The 18,700-nt window shown below is 40.8% G+C and overlaps 2 protein-coding genes across 5 annotated transcripts in view; one reads left to right on the top strand and one right to left on the bottom strand.

Annotated features, from left to right (window-relative positions):
• Nucleotides 1-18,700, bottom strand: part of gabrb3 (gamma-aminobutyric acid type A receptor subunit beta3) — a 108,853-nt gene that overhangs the window by 54,186 nt on the left and 35,967 nt on the right. For both annotated transcript variants that reach the window (XM_017720525.2, XM_017720545.2), the window contains exon 2: nucleotides 1,417-1,464. In XM_017720525.2, the coding sequence (XP_017576014.1) occupies nucleotides 1,417-1,464 (48 nt within the window). The remainder of the gene's footprint in view (nucleotides 1-1,416; nucleotides 1,465-18,700) is intronic.
• gabra5 (gamma-aminobutyric acid type A receptor subunit alpha5) overlaps nucleotides 4,220-18,700 on the top strand; it is a 71,120-nt gene continuing 56,639 nt past the window's right edge. For 2 of the 3 annotated variants that reach the window (XM_017720573.2, XM_037535043.1), the window contains exons 1-5: nucleotides 4,220-4,725; nucleotides 5,587-5,671; nucleotides 5,958-6,082; nucleotides 9,348-9,415; nucleotides 9,716-9,936. In XM_017720573.2, coding sequence (XP_017576062.1) covers nucleotides 5,589-5,671; nucleotides 5,958-6,082; nucleotides 9,348-9,415; nucleotides 9,716-9,936 — 497 coding nt within the window. In that variant the 5' untranslated portion in view covers nucleotides 4,220-4,725; nucleotides 5,587-5,588. The remainder of the gene's footprint in view (nucleotides 4,726-5,586; nucleotides 5,672-5,957; nucleotides 6,083-9,347; nucleotides 9,416-9,715; nucleotides 9,937-18,700) is intronic. The other variant, XM_017720563.2, reaches the window with a different exon arrangement.

Consider the following 18,700-nt stretch of genomic DNA (forward strand, 5'->3'; position numbering starts at 1 on the left):
CGCTAATGTTAATGGGTTAGATCGCTTCATTGGAGGCTTGGTAAATCTACTGACCCAGAAGATATCACAGTTCTCAAAAACAGATGTGTCTGCAACCACACAAAAAATCTTTGATTTTCAAAAAAAACATTCAATGGATTGTTCTTTGAAGGGCTATTAACCCTAGCAAGAGTGCAAATCATCATTTTAAAGTTTAAAGAACTTCAACTTCATATAAAAGTTGTTTTTTTAACATCCAAAGTGAGAAACACTTAGGAATATTTAATTTTAAAGAGTAGGATCGAAGAATTTATGAATATTGACAGTGCATTCCATTACATGCTAGTGGAAGGTCTGCATGTTTTGTTATGTCAATCATTTATAAAATTAGAGCCCATATGACTGTTAGAGTAATCTGCCTTCATGCTAAGCTCAAATCCTTTTGGTTGTAAAAGTGGTAGTGGGGGCAAATGTGGTTACTAAACAAAGGCAACCAAATTCATAGAATGCCACTTGCTTTTTCCACACATATATGGAGGCAGTGCTTTTGCTCCTAGCAGCGTAGCCATTTTGCAAAAAATCAGTCCTTTCAAAGAGGGAAAAACACGCGTTGGGTGCTTTCTCCGCAGCACATACCCACACACGCCCACGAGTCATCATCCAAACAAAGCAGCCCACTCACGCACCATGATCTGTCTGAAAAAGCAAAGGTTCCTGGGAGTGTGGGCTGAGCAAATGGCACCAAGTCACAGTCATACAGCGAGCCAAATGCTGTTAAAGCATTTAAAGCGATGCTAGTCAACCAAATAGGCTGTGGGTGGACCCAGGACCTTCAGTCCCATCTCCGTCTCTATGGCCAGCGTCTCCAGGTCCAAGGGTGTCTGATCTGTTGTGCCTCCTGATCCCGTGGCAGAACACATCACACATGCTTATATGGCATTTTGCGTCACTATATTTAATTCCTCCCACGAGGGGTACGCAGTGTTGCTATCTATGCTGTCTCTAATCCACTGAAGGGGAAAAGTAGTACAACATCACTGGGGGAGAGTGAACACACGGCAGCGCCAGCTTCCCCTGAAAAGGTTTTGCTTTCCATTTATGTCAAGTTGCAGATGCAGCAGATATCCTCCCAGATTGAATGGACACAGATAAATAGATCCTGTGGATAAAGCGAATATTGTGCGGAACCGAATGAATAATGCATGTACGCTGCTGACATTGGAGGCCTGATTTGTTTTAGATTGAGACGAGCTTGTTCCAAGTCTCTCGCAATAGCTATTGAAACCTTTAAGGGATTCAGGCGGCTGCAAAGAGTCAGGCAGATGGCTAGGCAGGTGCAGTACATGAGGATGCTCAACGAATACACTAACCCACAGGCTTGTCTGCTTTATTCATAGTGCACGTTTGCACATACGATTATGAAGATTAATTGCTTACCTCGTGTCATAGATTGCAAAAAGCTTTTTATTTCCATCCACCGCATTCCTGAAAAACACAAAGGAATGAAACATTACAAATCACTCTTACATGACAGTAAGTACCATTGTTAACTAGTTAAAGGGGAACTCCATTGATTCTTTAAAACGCCTGCATAATTAAATGATTAAGATGCAAACAAAGTCCTTCAGTCTGGCCTGATGGGAAATGGTCTTTTATAGAAAAACGCTGCCAAGTCCAGATTTTAAACCTTGGTGGTGATAGGAACCAGGCATTTGAAGAGTTTAAGAAAGCATAGTTTTTTATGGTTAGGGATATATTGTTTGATGCTTCAGACCCTGTTTTACAATAACTTAGTGATTTTGGCCTAAGACATATTTAAAAAGGCTTTCATGGTGGTCAGGTACATGTAGGGCATTGTAAGGCAAAACAGTGTCCAAAGAAAACTTTTTTAGGATTTGTCACTATTTAACCATTGGCAATATTGAATATAAAAACTCTTATGTATGTTTACAAGTTGTTTTTGTAATCAAAATTACTACATTCACGTTGACTCCAAGTGGGTCCTATGACCACCACTGTAAAAATTCCAAGTCAGTAAATTTCTCTGCAATGCAGTTTCACATGAAACCAACTACTGTTTGTATTGTTTAAAGGTGACATATAGAGTTGTGTGTAAATTCCCCTTTAACAGTTAGTCTTATATTAAAGTTACACTTATATTAAAATATGACAGCAATGACTTTTTTTATTCACATATGTCTGCATGTTGACTTATGTGTGCAAATTCTTTCTTAAACAGTTCTCCCCACACTACATGTTCATTTGGCTGTCATTGTCTAGAAATGAACGTGCACGTTTCTAATAGAACGACTACTGGAGCCTGATAACGATTTCCTGCCACAGTATGTTTGAGGGAACGAGAGGCAAAAGTCATCATATCGCGGGCCAGTAGTCATTTCAGAGAAAATAACACTTGGTGTTTTTTGGGTGGGGTGGTAGGGAGTTCAACAAATAATAATTCTGCTACTGTAATACTGAACTACACCCAGTTCAAATAAGCATGACTGAGGCTCGGTGGCACCCCATTAACTCCACGCTCTCGTATTCAAGCTCTGATTAACAAACGCACACATGCACAGACAGACGTGCAGGATCAGGCTGATCTGGAACTCACATGGCACAGGTGGACTGTCACAGCTGTTCTTGTGATGAGGCCTCTGGGGTTTTGCATCAATAAAGTCAAACAGCATTCAGACACAAACATTCCAAAAATGAACCACAGTCCAGACATATCAGCTCAGCAGATAAACACCTCAGATCCCCTGTCGAATAACAGCACGGCACTGCTCCTCTGACATGACATACACCTGATTATCATTTTGCCACAGTAAAAGCCATTTTTTCTTTACAAAGCAATATGGCACAAACTACATATGTCTTTTCATACTTGCTTAGAACAACGGTTTATAGTTCACACTCCTTCTGGCCGCTACTGAACTGTCCATTTTCACAAATTGTGCATGTGTAATGAATTTCAGGTTATATAGGTTTGAATCACTCACTGGTTTTAAATCGGTCTGTTGTTTAGTCAACATTAGCTGACAGCTGTAACCCTGTTACTGCTAGCAGTAGCTGATCTTGACTAAAGAAAGTATGGGTTCAAATTATGAATACGCTTCCTTTATGATAGTTTTGAGATGAGGTTATGCCCTAAAACATATTTTTTAAACCCATTCATGATGTGGAAGTACTAGTAGGGCCTTATAAGACAACATCCCCAAAGAAAACTTTTCTTTTTTTCAGATTTGAGACTATTATACCCTCATCAACATTACATACAAAAACTCAGAAGACATATGTAGGCACTCCTGCCATTTTGATGGTAAATAAACTAGCTATTTGTGTTATATCACGGCCCTCTGATTCATTCCACTACCTCAAGTTTCTCTACAGTAAACCATTTTACATCAAACTACTCTGAATTAGACATAGAGCGCATAGAATTGTGTGTAACTTAAATAAAGGTCTTTTTTCCCTTTGCGCTGCCCCTCAGTTATCTAGTTCCCTCTGTGTGTGACACTGGATCACAGGTAGGCAACTATGTGTTGATCTACCGGCTGAGTTCTAGCACTGCAGAGTGACAGGGAGCATCAGAAAAAATGGGATTAGAGTTCCCTCTGATGGTTATGCTCATTACTACTCTCTGGTACCCCTCCTCCACAAACACATACACGCAACCACACACAGAGACTCAATACCACACACACACGTTTCACTGCAGAAACCCGCTCTGTCCCTCACAAACCATCCTGTATAAGGGCCTCAGGCCTGTCCATCATCCAGCCTACTGTCGTGACCTGATACCACAGCCCTGTCCACCTGGCCCCTTTCCCTGTAAATCCTCTCCAGCTCAGCTCAACAGTACTTGTGCCCTGTGAGTCTGTGGCAGCTCTAGGCAAAATGCTAATGAGGGAAACCTCAGAACTGACGCCAACAAACTGCTAGCATGTTACCGCTGGGCAGATAAAGCCAGACTTTATTGGAGATTCCGTTGAAATCGGACTGTGTTAATACTGTTTTTGCAGGCTCAGGGGAGGCTGCTGATTGGCGCGTGGGAAAACGCAGAATAAGCAGAAATGTTGGGAAATCCACACGTTGTGCGTTAGCATTTTTTAGCCCCAGGGCGACTGTGTTTTCCCCCCATCCTCTAAAACAGCTTACAGTCATGTTCCTCCGCGTCTTCCCTCCCGTCCTTACTCCACCTGGGGGAAATTATGGAGGAGGTGACGCGCTTTATGTGCTTTCACTCCAATACCCAGTACGAACCAGAACCAGTGCGGCTGGAGTGGGTCCAGCAGTCGGGGCTGTAAACGACACACGCCGCCTAGCGATGAGAAGAGGAACTTGGTACTCTGCGAAAAGAAAGCCTGGCGGGATCTCCAGTGGAAAACAGCGTTCAGTCACATTTCAGGAGGGGGAAAAGTGGTGGTCTGTTGAAAGGGGTGCATGTGTGAAACAAAGACAAAGGCAGAGCGGGAACAGCTAGACGGGGTGTGAACGCGCGCACTGCCGCACCGCGCGCTGCTTTTGTGCTGTGTGTGCTCGTAACAGTGCTGCGTTGCGGGAGTGATGGGGAGGAAGGCGAGAGGGGTTTCGTGTGCAGCGGCTGCTCAGTCCTGAGTGCTGAAGGAAGGAGGAGAGAGGAGAGGAGGACGGAGAGGAGCTCTGAGGCTCCACACTGCGGGCTCTGCGGCCACTTCTGGAGGAATCCGCTACGGCTCAGGAAGGCGTCAGCTGCACCAGCAGGTAAAGCCTCAGTGCCGGAGCTCCTTTCATGCATCCATATGGCTTTTTCAGTGTGAATGGATTCAGTTTGGGTCTTGCAGCTGCTCCGCGGAGCACAGCAGCTTTAAAACTAGAACTGATGCAAACTGAGTTTAAGACGCTGGGAGACGGTAAATGACGGTGTAGAGCAATTAGAGGCTGCTGCAGACGTTACTGTGTGGAATACTGAACATTGTCTTAAAGCCGTGTTACTTAATCGTTTATCAGATTACTGCTGCACTCTGATTAATTCAGTAATGAGGGGATTGTTTGGTTTCTGTGGGGTAGACATTGAAATGCTAGCTTTTGTTTACTCCAGACTTACTGACTGGCATACTAATGGCCATTAGGCTTACAGTACTTATGTCCTGGGCTGATGTTGTAAGTAGTTGTCCAGTGGCTGAGCTACAGCAGCCCGTGACCCGAGGTGGTCGCCTGCGTGAGTAGAAACTGATGAGGCGTTATTTATTATGACTGAGCAGCAGCAACAAAAACAAAAGCCTAACAATAATAATAACAACAATAACAGCAGCAATTATCTTTATTATTATATATTCCATTATTCATTTTATTATTAATAAAATACGTATAATAATAAAACACTATATTTATCTATATCTAAAATTCTACTTTTTATGTCATAACCTGGACATGGGTTCACGTCTTCCTCCTCAAACTCTCTTCCCTGCTGTGGTCTTCGTTGCTGTGCATCAGTCTACGCCAGCAGTGCGGATAGTTTAGTTTCCGAGTGCTGGTACAGTTTGATAATCTGTTTTTTGGTGCTCATCCTCAGCTGTTTGGCTGTGCTGCCAGTGTGGTGAGTCACTTGGCTCTGTTTTGCAGGTATGGGCTATGAGGCACACTGCAGCGCCGCAATGAGAAGCGTGTGGGTCACTGCCGTCTTCATCTCCTTCACATGGCGTCTCAGGTACAGAACTACAGCAGAACTAGAGTTCGTACCACTGGTCCATGTGGGGTCACTGCATGCACAAACCTAACATATTTGCCATTTTTCATTGTTCATCAATAATTGCTATTTTATCTGCAGACTTCACTTTTGAACTACTGTGCAGAACCAAAACTGCTCTTCTGTGTTTTACAAACACACGAATTGAAGGATTTATTCCTAAAATGAAATTGAGTTCATTAGTGCCATGCCAGGGGTGCAGTTCTTGAAGTGGATTACAGTGTGACGGTGTGTTTTTCTGATCCAGCTTCTGCCAGACGGCCACAGGGACTCCTAATGAGGCAGAGCTAAATGACAACATCACAGTTTTCACACGCATCCTGGACGGGCTGCTGGATGGCTATGATAACAGGCTGCGACCGGGTCTGGGAGGTAAATTCTGCACAGACACCAACTACGCTCCGCTGGAGCACACTTTAAAAAACTGTACTTTTTAAGCGGACAAATACTGAATAATCTCTCAAGGGTACCTATTCAGTACCGTTAGTTCGAAAACATAATTGCATTTAATTTCAGTTACATTTTTCAAGTTGCATTAGTTCCATACACCCCTTCTTCTCTCTAGGCTTTTTAATTCATATCTCTACTTAAAAAAGTTGAAGAAGGTAAAAACATGCCCACTGGGAAAGTGAAAATAGTGTGCCTTTATAACCAATGTAAAGTAGCTAATTATATCTTAAAAGCCATGTTGTGCATTTGATTTGTATTTATGCTGTTTGTGCTTTGGGAAAGTAAAATTTTCCTGGCAGTACTCTATTCTGACAGTGTATACACTAGAGCTCCCTTTATACAGTATGTATCTGCTTATGTACTGTACACTGCCAATAAGGCAGCAAGTCAGTACCTTGTGAAAATCTTTTTGAATGCTGAGGTGATATATGACCATGAAGCCTTCTCATTGTATGCTTAAGGGAGGGAAGATGGAGGAGAAAGGGCCGAGCAGAAAAACATGACTCTCTATTCATCCCAGCCGATGAGATGTTTTCACACAACACTGTAATGTCGAGGTCCTCCGTGCAATTCAAGCACTTTTGCCAGAGCTCCAAATCGAAGAGTTCCTGAGCAAGAGAGATAGACTATGTGTGCATGATAGAGAGAGAAAGCGTGTGAGTGAAAGAGAGAGAGCAGCTGAAAGTGTGGATGCTGACCTTGAAAAAGCGATCGCTCTTTTCAGAGGGGGAAGGTTCATTGTTCTCTGAGGACTGAACCATGGCAGAGAAAGAGAGATGGAGCGAGAGAGGGAGAGAGAGAGACCCTGGCCTGCTCTATTCATGCAGTAGTGTTGAAGAGTAGGACGCGCATCTCCAGCGGTTGCTGTGTGACGATTGTAGACAAAAGATGGCATTGGACATGATTTAAACGCAAGCTGTAATTGGAGCTGAGGAATTTGTCTCTTTCAGAGGTGGTTCTTCTATGAGGAGAGAGCATTCATTGCTGTTCACTTATGCTCAGGTTTATTCATCCTTTATAAATACCGTCAGGTTTGAATTTTTAAATGAAAATCGAACGGTTTGCGCATAATCTGCTTTTCGTGAAGCTTTGAACTACAGTATTCAATGTGTTTATCAATATTTTATTTCTTCTTCAGCGTGCAACAAGTCAATCAATATTGCAAACCCTCAGAAGACATTTTTTATATGCGGTATTACTTTTGATATGGAAATACAGGAATACATTTCTATATGTATTTCAGGTTCTGAAAGACATGTAAACAACAGCCATTCGAGTAAACTCACTACACAGCTAAATCCAGGGTTCCTGGAGATCCGTAAGAAGTCTTAGAAAGTCTTGATCTAGATTTGGGGTGCTTGGCAGCCTAGAGGTGGGAGTGTAGAGCCAGGAACCCAAAGGTTGTGGGTTCAAATAGCTCTTGAAAATGATTTATTTTTCACAGTTGGAGGTGTAAAATTCTTAGACAATGCCTAAAGCCTGAGTTGAAAAGAGTCATTGTTTGTATTTGAACTAATTCCAAACTATGAATGTCCAGCTCACAGTCATCATGTGGCCAGAAACTGACTAATAAATAACAAATAAATGCCAAACAAACATGAAAAGACTGCAAGAAAAACAGAGAGCAGTTAATGGCACTGGAAAAGAATATTGGAAGTGCTCTCTAAATCTGTTTCTCTAAAAAATACTTGAGTCTATGAGCACTGCTGCATGATAGAAATTTATGAGAGAAGCTTATTTTCCTTTGTTGAGCTCTTAAGAAGGTATTAAAATGTACTTAATTGTGTAGCAACCCTGAAATCTGGAGGATCAGCGCATCTGCATTTGACTAATATCTACATTTTAGTAGAGTTAAAGGGCCCAAATCATCAAGATCGAATTTTACACCATGCCGTTCTGATGAAACTGTCCAGTGAAAAAGATAATAGATGTAATTCAGGCTCTGTTTGGGTTAAATTCATATGTTCTGATAGTGCCTCCATATTATTATGTCTTTTTGGAGTTATGTGGAACAAACGTTGTCTGTTCTCTTTAATGTTGACATTTATGTCCAGGTTTGCTTTTACTAGGTGATGATTCTAATGTAACTCTTAATTCACAGCAAAAAAATGGCAACCTTAACAGCTTCCAAGAAGTCTGTTTTGAAGGATCGTTTTGCATCAGATATTCGGTTGTCTTCGTCATGGTATTGCTATTTTACAGATATTCTTATTCTTATGCCACAATTCAGAACCAGTCAAATGCTATTGCCTTTGTCAAGGCCTTGTAGGGCCAGAGTACTCTAATTTAATAAAATCTTTTAAGCTTCATTGTTTGACTGCTGATCTATGGGTTTGATGCAGATACTATCAAAATAACCTCTCTGTTACGCTCTGACAGAAACCCATTCGCTAGCGGATAAGAGGTTAGACGATTTATTTGTCTGCTTAGCAGCCAAGTCAACAAAAAGGGGCAAAACGCTAAAGAGTAGTCCAAGTTCAGTCCAAAAATCCAAATAAGCAATCCAAGTAACCAGCAAAAGTACCAAAGAGGGAAAGTCAACAGATAGAAAACGAAATCAAACGGTCAAAATCACTTTCAGTTTCTAAGCATGCGGTTCGTTGCTTAGTCCATACAGTCCGTATATGGAAAATAAGCTGCAAAAACAGTTCTTTTCGTAATCACTTTTTTGTGACGTTGAAAAACATGAGCAGTTGACTGCTTTTTGACGCAGTTGACGGCCTTGACTGCTTTTTGAATGAGCCGCAGCCAGAATATATAGAATTACTGTTACAAAGGCTCAATACTGAAAACAGTCTGTTTAATTTTACATGCAGAGAAGATGGAAAATGGTCATGTAATAATTAATTTTAGTATCAAACTATCAAAATATCATAGCGTAAGTAATTGGTCACTGAACGTTTCTCCAGTTAGAAACACAAATTTTGTGTCTGACAAAAGTAATGTAGAGATATAATGAACTGAAATACCAAATGTCATCTCTTTCCTTGTCCCTGGTTAACTGAATAGCCATTCATTAACTCTTGCAGATGCTCAAACATCAAAATTAGTCAGAATGAATACTGTGAAATTCACTCTTAGTGTTCATCTGTGTCCTTTCAGAATAAAATAAACACTGTAGATGCTCATTACTGTGGATATGGCTGTGTAAGGTGATCCCTAAGACTTTCTCTTTGTGACCTTACAGAAAAGGTGACAGAGATTAAGACCAACATCTTTGTCACCAGCTTTGGCCCTGTGTCGGACACTGAGATGGTAAGCTTATCCTTCAGTCATAAAAAAAAGATCATTTGTGTCCATAATTTACTCCAGGCAACCAAGTCCTCTGTCGTCACACTCCCACCAAAGCATCATTTGCCACACAACTTCTCTCCAATATTGTTTTTTATTTCCATTTCACATTGCAAAGTGTTAGGTCAGCTGCTGGATTAGCTGATGGATGGTGGTATCATTGCTCATTTCTATATTTAGCAGCTCAGCAATGTCATGTAATTTGGTTCTCACTTCAAGATGTGCCCTAAATGCCCCATTGCTAGCGTCTACTTTCCTCCGCAGGAGTACACAATTGATGTGTTTTTCCGCCAAAGTTGGAAGGACGAGCGCTTGCGCTTTAAGGGGCCCATGGGGATGCTGCCTCTGAACAACCTGCTGGCTAGTAACATCTGGACCCCCGACACCTTCTTCTTGAACGGCAAGAAATCCATTGCTCACAACATGACCACACCCAACAAACTGCTGAGGCTGCAAGACGACGGCACACTGCTCTACACTATGAGGTGAGGCTTTCTGAACACAGTGTGGAACAGAAGCAGAAAAGATCGTGGCACAACCACACATATTTTGGTTTGTGCTGATGTGCTATATACACAACCTACATTTCTCTGCTGCAAATGCAAATGTGAACTTGTTTCAGGCATCTTCTGTTTGAGAATAGTGCAGCTGAATGCAGTGTGTGTGCAAAAGTTAATGTTACCCCATACCATGGTGGGATTAATTGTGAAAGATGCAGGGGCTAATTGTAACAGTCACTGAAAATTCAGGTAAAATGTTGCAAGCACAAATAATTAAATATTCTTATATATTGTTTGAACCAGCCAAAGGTTCCAACGTAAATATTTAAAATTACATAGATATGATTAGTTAAAAGAGGCTGTGTCAAATAAGGCTTATTTATTTTTGACTAAGAAGTAGAATTTAAGTATAAACAAAATTTAGCGTTCAAATCTAATGTTCCCTGTGTTACATTATACAAAATGATGGTATATTACAGCCATCAAGTGGGTGACTTAAACAATATAGATGTCAGTCATCAAATCAGTAATCAAATAAACCTGTGATGATAAAAGTTGTTTTCATGGTAAAACAGACTTCAGGGTGAATCTCATGGAATGTCTGTTAAGTTTCTGTAAAAAAATTGCAGATTATGTTGCTATGGGACAAATATAAGAACATAAAGAAAATAATGTTCTACTTGAACCTATGTAACTACATAAAATATCCCTGTTACATTTCACCCTGCAGTACGCCGTGCCCTGCGCTTACCTATTTTCCTCATATTTAGAAACCTGACATTGACTGTTTTTCTGTTTGCTTCAAAATTACTCCATAGGGAGCCTTGAAATAGAATTTCAACAACTGTTTTCATGGATGTAATGCTTGTTACCCAGCAATACTGGCAATAATATAATGATGTACCACCAATACCAGTATACCTGTATATTTGAAATGCACTGGGAGTAGCCCAGGATTAAATTATTACAAACCTCCAAGCTTTTCACTCTCATTCCTCTGCATGCATTAGTCTGGCATCAACCAAGGAGTGGATGCTATAAATATGTGCGTCATCAGTGAGCAAGCCGGTAATTCTTGTCAAACCCAGTTTAAGAAGAACAAAATCTTCTACATCGAGAAAAGTTTGCAAAGCCGACAGCTGTGCTTTCCAGTTCTGTTGTAACTGATAATACAGCAGCATCAGTGCTAGTCAGGAGCTTCAGATGGTGTTACAGTTTTCTTTTGGATTTGAAATATTACAATCTAGTAAGTTGCCCCTGTAGCTCATCAACTGGTCCAGCTAAAATTGACCTGAAAGACACTGTTCATTCGAAAAATGTACACAGTTTTAAGTAAGGCATTGTATGACATACTATTTTATAGATAACAGTATAGCATAAAATGCAAAATAACTTATTAAAATAAATTATTTATTTTATTTTTTTTTACTTTACCACTGTGGAACAGGAGCTTTTTCTGCTCAGGCTATGCACAGGCAGCTTAGTTGGCATAGTCATAGATAAGCACCCTCTCTCTTTGTCTCTATCTCTCTTTCTCCCAACCTTCACCTCTTTAGACCTTAAAGAGCTTCATGTGATAGATGTGTTTAGCACATACGCTTTTGGCTCTCAGTTCTAACACTGTGCAATACATATGGGAATAGCACAGAACGTACTAAAGGCCTCAAAGCCAGGACTCAGCAATTTTTCTTGTGTAGGCTGTGTCCTAAAATAACAAACCTGCAAATATTAGCCTCTTTACCGGTATATGAACACAATTACTTGATCTTATGCTTGATCTTATGTCTGCCATTGTTAATGAAACAGATGCAGTGCACTAGAATAATGGCCTTTTCTTTTCAACAGGGTTGAATTTCATTGTGAGAATGTAGGCTAATTGTGGAAATAGCCTTGAGTTTAAAATGGCTAATAATGCATATACTGACATGTGCTCATGTGAGACCAGTGAAGAACCCCATGGGAGCATGATACAAAGCTTTTGTGCTCAAACATATCAGCCTTAGTGATTAACATTCAGGCCATGTGAAGTAAAAAGGGACCCATATCATGGAAACCTGAATTTTCTTTCTTTCTACTTTTTTTTAAATAAGAGTTTGATGTAGCGTGTAAACATTGGTAAAGTTTCAAAACAAACTGTTCCATGGGGTCCATATATCACTGCTGTCAGAGCAAAACCTCGTATCTCCAAAATGGTAACTTTACAGGAGAAGGAAAGAAGTAACTTTTAATGCAAGTCAATGGAACCAGACTTTTTGTCCAAGTAATTTTGGGCCATTTTTTGGTCTATTCAACATGAAATTTACACACAATGTTAAAGGCAAAAGGTATTTTCAAATTATGTCAAAAACTGAAAAAAACAGCAGTGATATGCAAATTAAGCTGATGAAATCTATTTTGAATTCACTGTTTTGGTGATGTCATGCAAAGCAACACATTTATATACATCCACCAATTAAGTCAGCAGCACTTTAGCTTGCCCATTCATGTTGAAGTTATAAGGAGTGTTTCAACCTGCACTGCTTTTTGAATGAGGCAGAGTAAAGTGCAGAGCTTATTACATAGTCATTGTCCAAAAAGACAAATATGGTATGGAGCCTTTAAAGAAAAGAGTCTTTTTTTAAATTCTGTTATTTTTGCTTTTTTATTTTGTTATCAGTTGACTCAGTCTTTCATGGTTTTATGGCAGGCTAGGCAAATTGAGAGAGAGGGACAGAGAGAGGGAGAGAGAGAGGGAGAGAGAGAGGGAGAGAGAGAGGGAGAGAGAGAGAGGGAGAGAGAGGGAGAGGGAGAGAGAGAGAGGGAGAGAGAGGGAGAAGGAGAGAGAGAGAGAGAGAGAGAGAGAGAGAAGGAGAGAGAGAGAGAGAGAAGGAGAGAGAGAGAGAGAAGGAGAGAGAGAGAGAGAGAGAGAGAGAGAGAGAAAGGGAGAGAGAGCGGCAGAGACATAAAAAGCTTGTGTGAGTATATGTTTTGCGCTTGTGTTGTGGAGTTTTTTCTCTGTGGACTGTCTGCTCCATTAACCGCACTTTAAGGGCGCACATGCACACACACACACACACACACACACACACAAACACACACACACACACACACACACACACACACACACACACACACACACACACACACACACACAGAAAAATATAGACAAAAATATACGCACACACTTCCAAAAACTCTCTCTTTCTCTCTCTCTCTCTCTCTCTCTCTCTCACACACACAAACAAACACACACACACACACACACACATACAGAAACACACACGTCCTGCTTTCATCAGCAACATTCTTCTGCTCAACTCCTGCTCTGTTCACTGCTGTATTAGCAGACAATCACAGCCTCCACTGTACTGCCAGGCAGGTTTGTAGAGGGTGAAGAAGCTAATACCATAAAAAAGGTTCTATACAAATGCAAGGTTTCTTCCTAGATCCTTTACATTATGTGGAGATTCATCCTAAAGGTGTTTTGTCAGGTTGAGGTCAGGACTCTGTGCAGGCCAGTCAAATTCTTTCACACTAAACTAGCTCATCCATGTCTTTATGGACCTTGCTTTGTGCATTGGTGCACAGTCATGTTGGAACAGGAAGGGGCCATCCCCAAACTGTTCCCACAAAGTTGGGAGCATGAAATTGTCCAAAATCTCTTGGTCTGCTGAAGCATTATGAGTTCCTTTCAGTGGAACTAAGGGGCCAAGCCAAACTCCTGAAGAACAACCCTATACCATAATCCCCCCTCCATCAAACTGTGAATTTGGCAATCAGACAAGTACTGTTCCCCTGGCAACTGCCAAACCCAGACTCGTCCATTGGATTGCCAGACAGAGAAGCATGTTTCGACACTCCAGAGAACACATCTGCGCTGTTCTAGAGTCCAGTGGCGGTGCTTTACACCACTGCCTTTGATGCTTTGCATTGTGCTTGGTGATGTAAGGCTTGGACGCAGCTGCTCAGCGATGGAAGCCCATTGCATGAAGCTCTCTATACTGTTCTTGAGCTAATCTGAAGGCCACATGAAGTTTGGAGGTCTGTAGAGTTTGACTCTGCAGAAAGAAAGTTGGTGACCTCTGCACATCTTCTAACCCTGCTCTATCATTTTACATGGCCTACCACTTCGTAGCTGAGTTGCTGTCGTTCCCAATCGCTTCCACTTTGTTATAATCACACTGACAGTTGACTGTAGAATATTTAGTAGCGAGGAAATTTCACGACTGGACCTGTGGCACAGGTGGCATCCTGTAACTGTACCATGCTGGAATTCACTCCTGAGTGCGACCCATTCTTTCACAAGTGTTTGTAGAAGCAGTCTGCATGCCTAGGTGCTTGGTTTTATTGCATTTTGTTTTCTGAAAGTGACACAAAAAGGAATCTTACACAGCATTGTAAACATAAACTAGGCAGAAACTATTTTCAGAAGGAAATGACTATTTATTTAGTATTTATGGATGTTAAAGTTTCTTTTGAAACAATCTAATTGTAAGTAACACTCACATTTTGGCAACTGGAGCATCGCTGCAGTTTATCCAACATTATGTCACAGATATAATGCTCAGTATTTATCAGATACTCTCTGAAATATGGGCTAGAACTGGTATCTGTTTAAACTGTAGGCTTATTAGATGGTTAGAACTTATAAGACTTATAATTTCGCAACTACTCTGAATTGTTCTGTAATTACTATGAAACTAATATATCGCTGTTGTCAGAAGAAAACCTCGTATCTCCAAAATGGTAACTTTACAGGAGACGGAAAAAACCTGCTTTACTTTTAATGGAAGTCAATGGAACCAGACGTCTTTCCAAGCAATTTTGGGTCGTTTCTTTTGGTCCATTCATCATGAAATTTACAAACAATGTAAAGACCAACAGGCATTTTGAATTGATATTAAAAACTGAAATATGTCAAAAATGGAGATACAAGTTTTTCTCCCGACAGCAGCGATATGTAAGCTACGTAGTTCCAAAAGTGAGGAATTAAAGTGTGGGACACAGATTATTGCAGTTTAATATTATCAACATTATTTACGTATTTAGAGACAAGAATTTTGTAGGGTAAGGTGTCTTGTAATTACAAACATTAAACTGTGTAGAACATTTGAGAAAAAGTAGTATAATATAGTATTATTTCTTTTTTTTGCCTTATAACAGTTCCAAACTATTATGTAAATCTAGAAGAAATCAACATCTTATAACACAGCCATCAAGTCATTAATGCAATCATTTGTTCTTGTTTATTAGACGTCATCATCCACTCTGGAGAAAAAGCTGCTCACTCAGATATTAATGGATCTGAGAGAGGAAACAGTCACAGTCATTTAGGAGGTGATATTTGATAACTCATCTACAGTAGCTCAGCCCAGAGATACAGTTTCAGTGCAGGCCATTACATATTATTTGTTCCACTCTTCAGGGAAAGATGTGAGGAGTGTTTTGAGGGAAGGAGCTTGCTCATGGGCTTCATGCACAAGGCCTGTGTGCCAGCACTGCTCTGAGAGTACAGAGCGCCAGAGCACCTCCACTGGCACAAAAACAGGCCAGAACACTTCACCACCCACATTCTAAAAGTGGAACACAGTCTATAGGCTTTTATTAGAGTTAAAAAGCAGGTTAGGAGACCGAACAAAGGAGAGATGTACCAGAAACAGCCAATTCCCGCTCTCTTTCAGCTGAATTTGTGAGACAGCTGCTGTGGAAAGTGTTTTTTATACAGTAATATAGCTCTGGTCTTATTAGTTAATACTTAAGACACTCATCCGTTAGTTGATGCTTACAAACCCATTGATACATTATCCAGTAAGAACAGATATACCTATAAACATCATCAGCCAATGGATAAATATTAACCAACATGCGTAGAGGTCTAATTTTTAGACATAATATTGTTAACTGTATATGCAAAATTTTGGCGTCATTGGTCAAATAAAAAAATTAGTTGATTTGTTAAGTGAAAATAAGTTAACACACCCTCTACAGAGAGCACACTTCTGCACATTTTAATGCACTGTCACTGTTTATTTGCTGAATTTAACATGGACGCCAACATAAAATGTGGTCTGTGCAAAAGCTCTTGCCCCTGTGTGTTCTCTGTAGAGGATGTGTTAACTTATTTTCATTTAGAAAATCAACAAAATGTGTAATTTGACACATCAAACTTTTGCTTATGAGTCCTACATTTACACATTGTATTCATCTGTCCATCTGCTTTTTTGCATAATTTACACTTTACACGGTTCAACGGTCAGTTCCCCCACAGGACCATCCACTGAGATATTATTTGGCCTGTGACACTGACATGGTAGTGATATGTTTGTGAGAGTGTGTGCTGTGGTGTGTGTCATGCACACACCTCACTGTTGCAGCTGGACTGAGAATAATCCACCTACCAAAAATATCCGGCCAATAGCGTCCTTTGTGCAGCATCCTATGATGAAAGACTAAAGAATGACCAATACAAACTGTGCAGCAACAGATAAGCTGTAATCTCTAACCAAGAAGGTAAGTGTTTCTAATAGAGTGGACAGTAAGTGTATACAGAGTTTAAACACTCTAGCAGCACTGATCAACTCATACAAGCACAACAAACAATAACACGCCACCTCCATGTCAGTGTCACTACAGTGTTGAGAATGATGCACTACCTGCTGAGTGGTGGTCCTGACAATTTATGAACGGTGTAAAAAGTGGCTAACAAATTGGCCCAATCCCTTTTCAAGGGATGTCTTGATTTTTGTTGAGCTAGAGGGGTAGGCAAAGTGTTAGGGCTACATGGCCCTTAAAACTGAGGTTTCAGAGGAACACTCCAAACAGAGAGAAAAAAGATTAAAAAAAAGATTTTAAAAAGTATATTCTCTGTTAAAAAATTATTTATCCTGTGTATTATCTTAGTTTAATGTCATTTTAATGTATTCTGGTCCTTTTCTTCATAATATACATAAAAACTCGCTAGTAGTTTGCTGTTGTCTTGGTAGCTCGCTAGCTAAATTTACCGTGCTACCTTAAATGGTACAGCAGTTACAGTATCTCACAAAAGTGAGTACACCTCTCACATTTCTTCAAATATTTTATTATATCTTTTCATAGGACAATATTATAGAAATGAAACTTGGATGTAACTTAAAGTAGTCAGTGTGCAGCTTGTATAGCACTAAAGATTTACTGTCTTCTGAAAATACTCAACACACAGCCATTAATGTCTAAATAGCTGGCAAAGTGAGTACACCTCACAGTGGACATTTCCAAATTGTGCCCAATTGTGTCATTGTCCCTCCCTGGTGTCATGTGACTCATTACAGTTACAAGGTTCCAGGTGTGAATGGGGAGCATTGCTGTTAAATTTGGTTTTTTGGGTACAATTTGCTCATACTGGCCACTGGATATTCAACATGGCACCTCAGGGCAAAGAACTCTCTGAGGATGTGAGAAATAGAATTGTTGCTCTCCACAAAGACGCCTAGGCTATAAGAAGATTGCTAACACCCTGAAACTGAGCTACAGCACGATGGCCAAGGCCATACAGTGATTTTCCAGGACAGGTTCCACTCGGAACAGGCCTCGCCAGGGTCGACCAAAGAAGTCCACATGTTCAGGGTCATATCCAGAGGTTGGCTTCGAAAAATAGATGCATGAGTGCTGCCAGCATTGCTGCAGAGGTTGAAGAAGAGGGAGGTCAGCCTGTCAGTGCTCAGACCGTCTGCATGGCCGTCATCCCAGAAAGAAACGTCTTCTGAAGCTGATGCACAAGAAAACCCGCAAACAGTCTGCTGAAGACAAGCAGTCTAAGAACATGGATTACTGGAACCATGTCCTGTGGTCTGACGAGACCAAGATAAACTTGTTTGGCTCAGATGGTCTCCAGCATGTGTGGCGGCACCCTGGTGAGGAGTACCAAGACAACTGTCTCTTGCCTACAGTCAAGCTTGGGTGGTGGCAGCATCATGGTCTGGATCTGCAGAGTTGCGGTTCATTGAAGTAAACATGAATTCCGACATGTACTGTGACATTCTGAAGCAGAGCATGATCCCCTCCCTTCGGAAACTGCATCGAATGGCAGTTTTCCAACACAATAATGACCACAAACACACCTCCAAGATGGCAACTGCCTTGCTGAAGGTAAAGGTGATGGATTGGCCAAGTATGTCTCCAGACTTAAACCCAGTTGAGCACCTGTGGGGCATCCTTAAGTGGAAGAAGGAGGAACGTAAGATGTCTAACATCCACCAGCTCCGTGATGTCATCATGGAGGAGTGGAAGAGGATTCCAGTAGCAACCTGTGCAGCTCTGGTGAATTCCATGCGCAAGAGGGTTAAGGCAGTGCTAGATAATAATGATGGTCACACAAAATATTGACACTTTGAGCACAATTTGGGCATGTTCACTGTGAGGTGTACTCACTTATGTTGCCAGCTATTTAGACATTAATGGCTGTGTGCTACTTGAAGTTACATCCAAGTTTTATTTCTATAGTGTTGTCCCATGAAAAGATATAATAAAATATTTCCAGAAAGGTGAGAGGTGTACACACTTTTGTGAGATACTGTACATTCTTGCACATCAGGCATTAGAACTGCTGCCCCGTTTAAGGCGGAATGGGAAAATTAGAACAAGAAGCTAAGAAATAGCAAATCAGCTTCATGTCACTGAAGAATTTGGGGTGGGTGATAATAACATGTGTCACATCCCCCTCTTTGAAGGCATATCATTCCATAAATTTAACTAAAGTCCAGCAGTGAGGTTGCTGAAATTTACCGCTCCATTG

The sequence above is a fragment of the Pygocentrus nattereri genome, chromosome 26 (assembly GCF_015220715.1).
Source record: "Pygocentrus nattereri isolate fPygNat1 chromosome 26, fPygNat1.pri, whole genome shotgun sequence".
Lineage (NCBI taxonomy): Eukaryota > Metazoa > Chordata > Actinopteri > Characiformes > Serrasalmidae > Pygocentrus > Pygocentrus nattereri.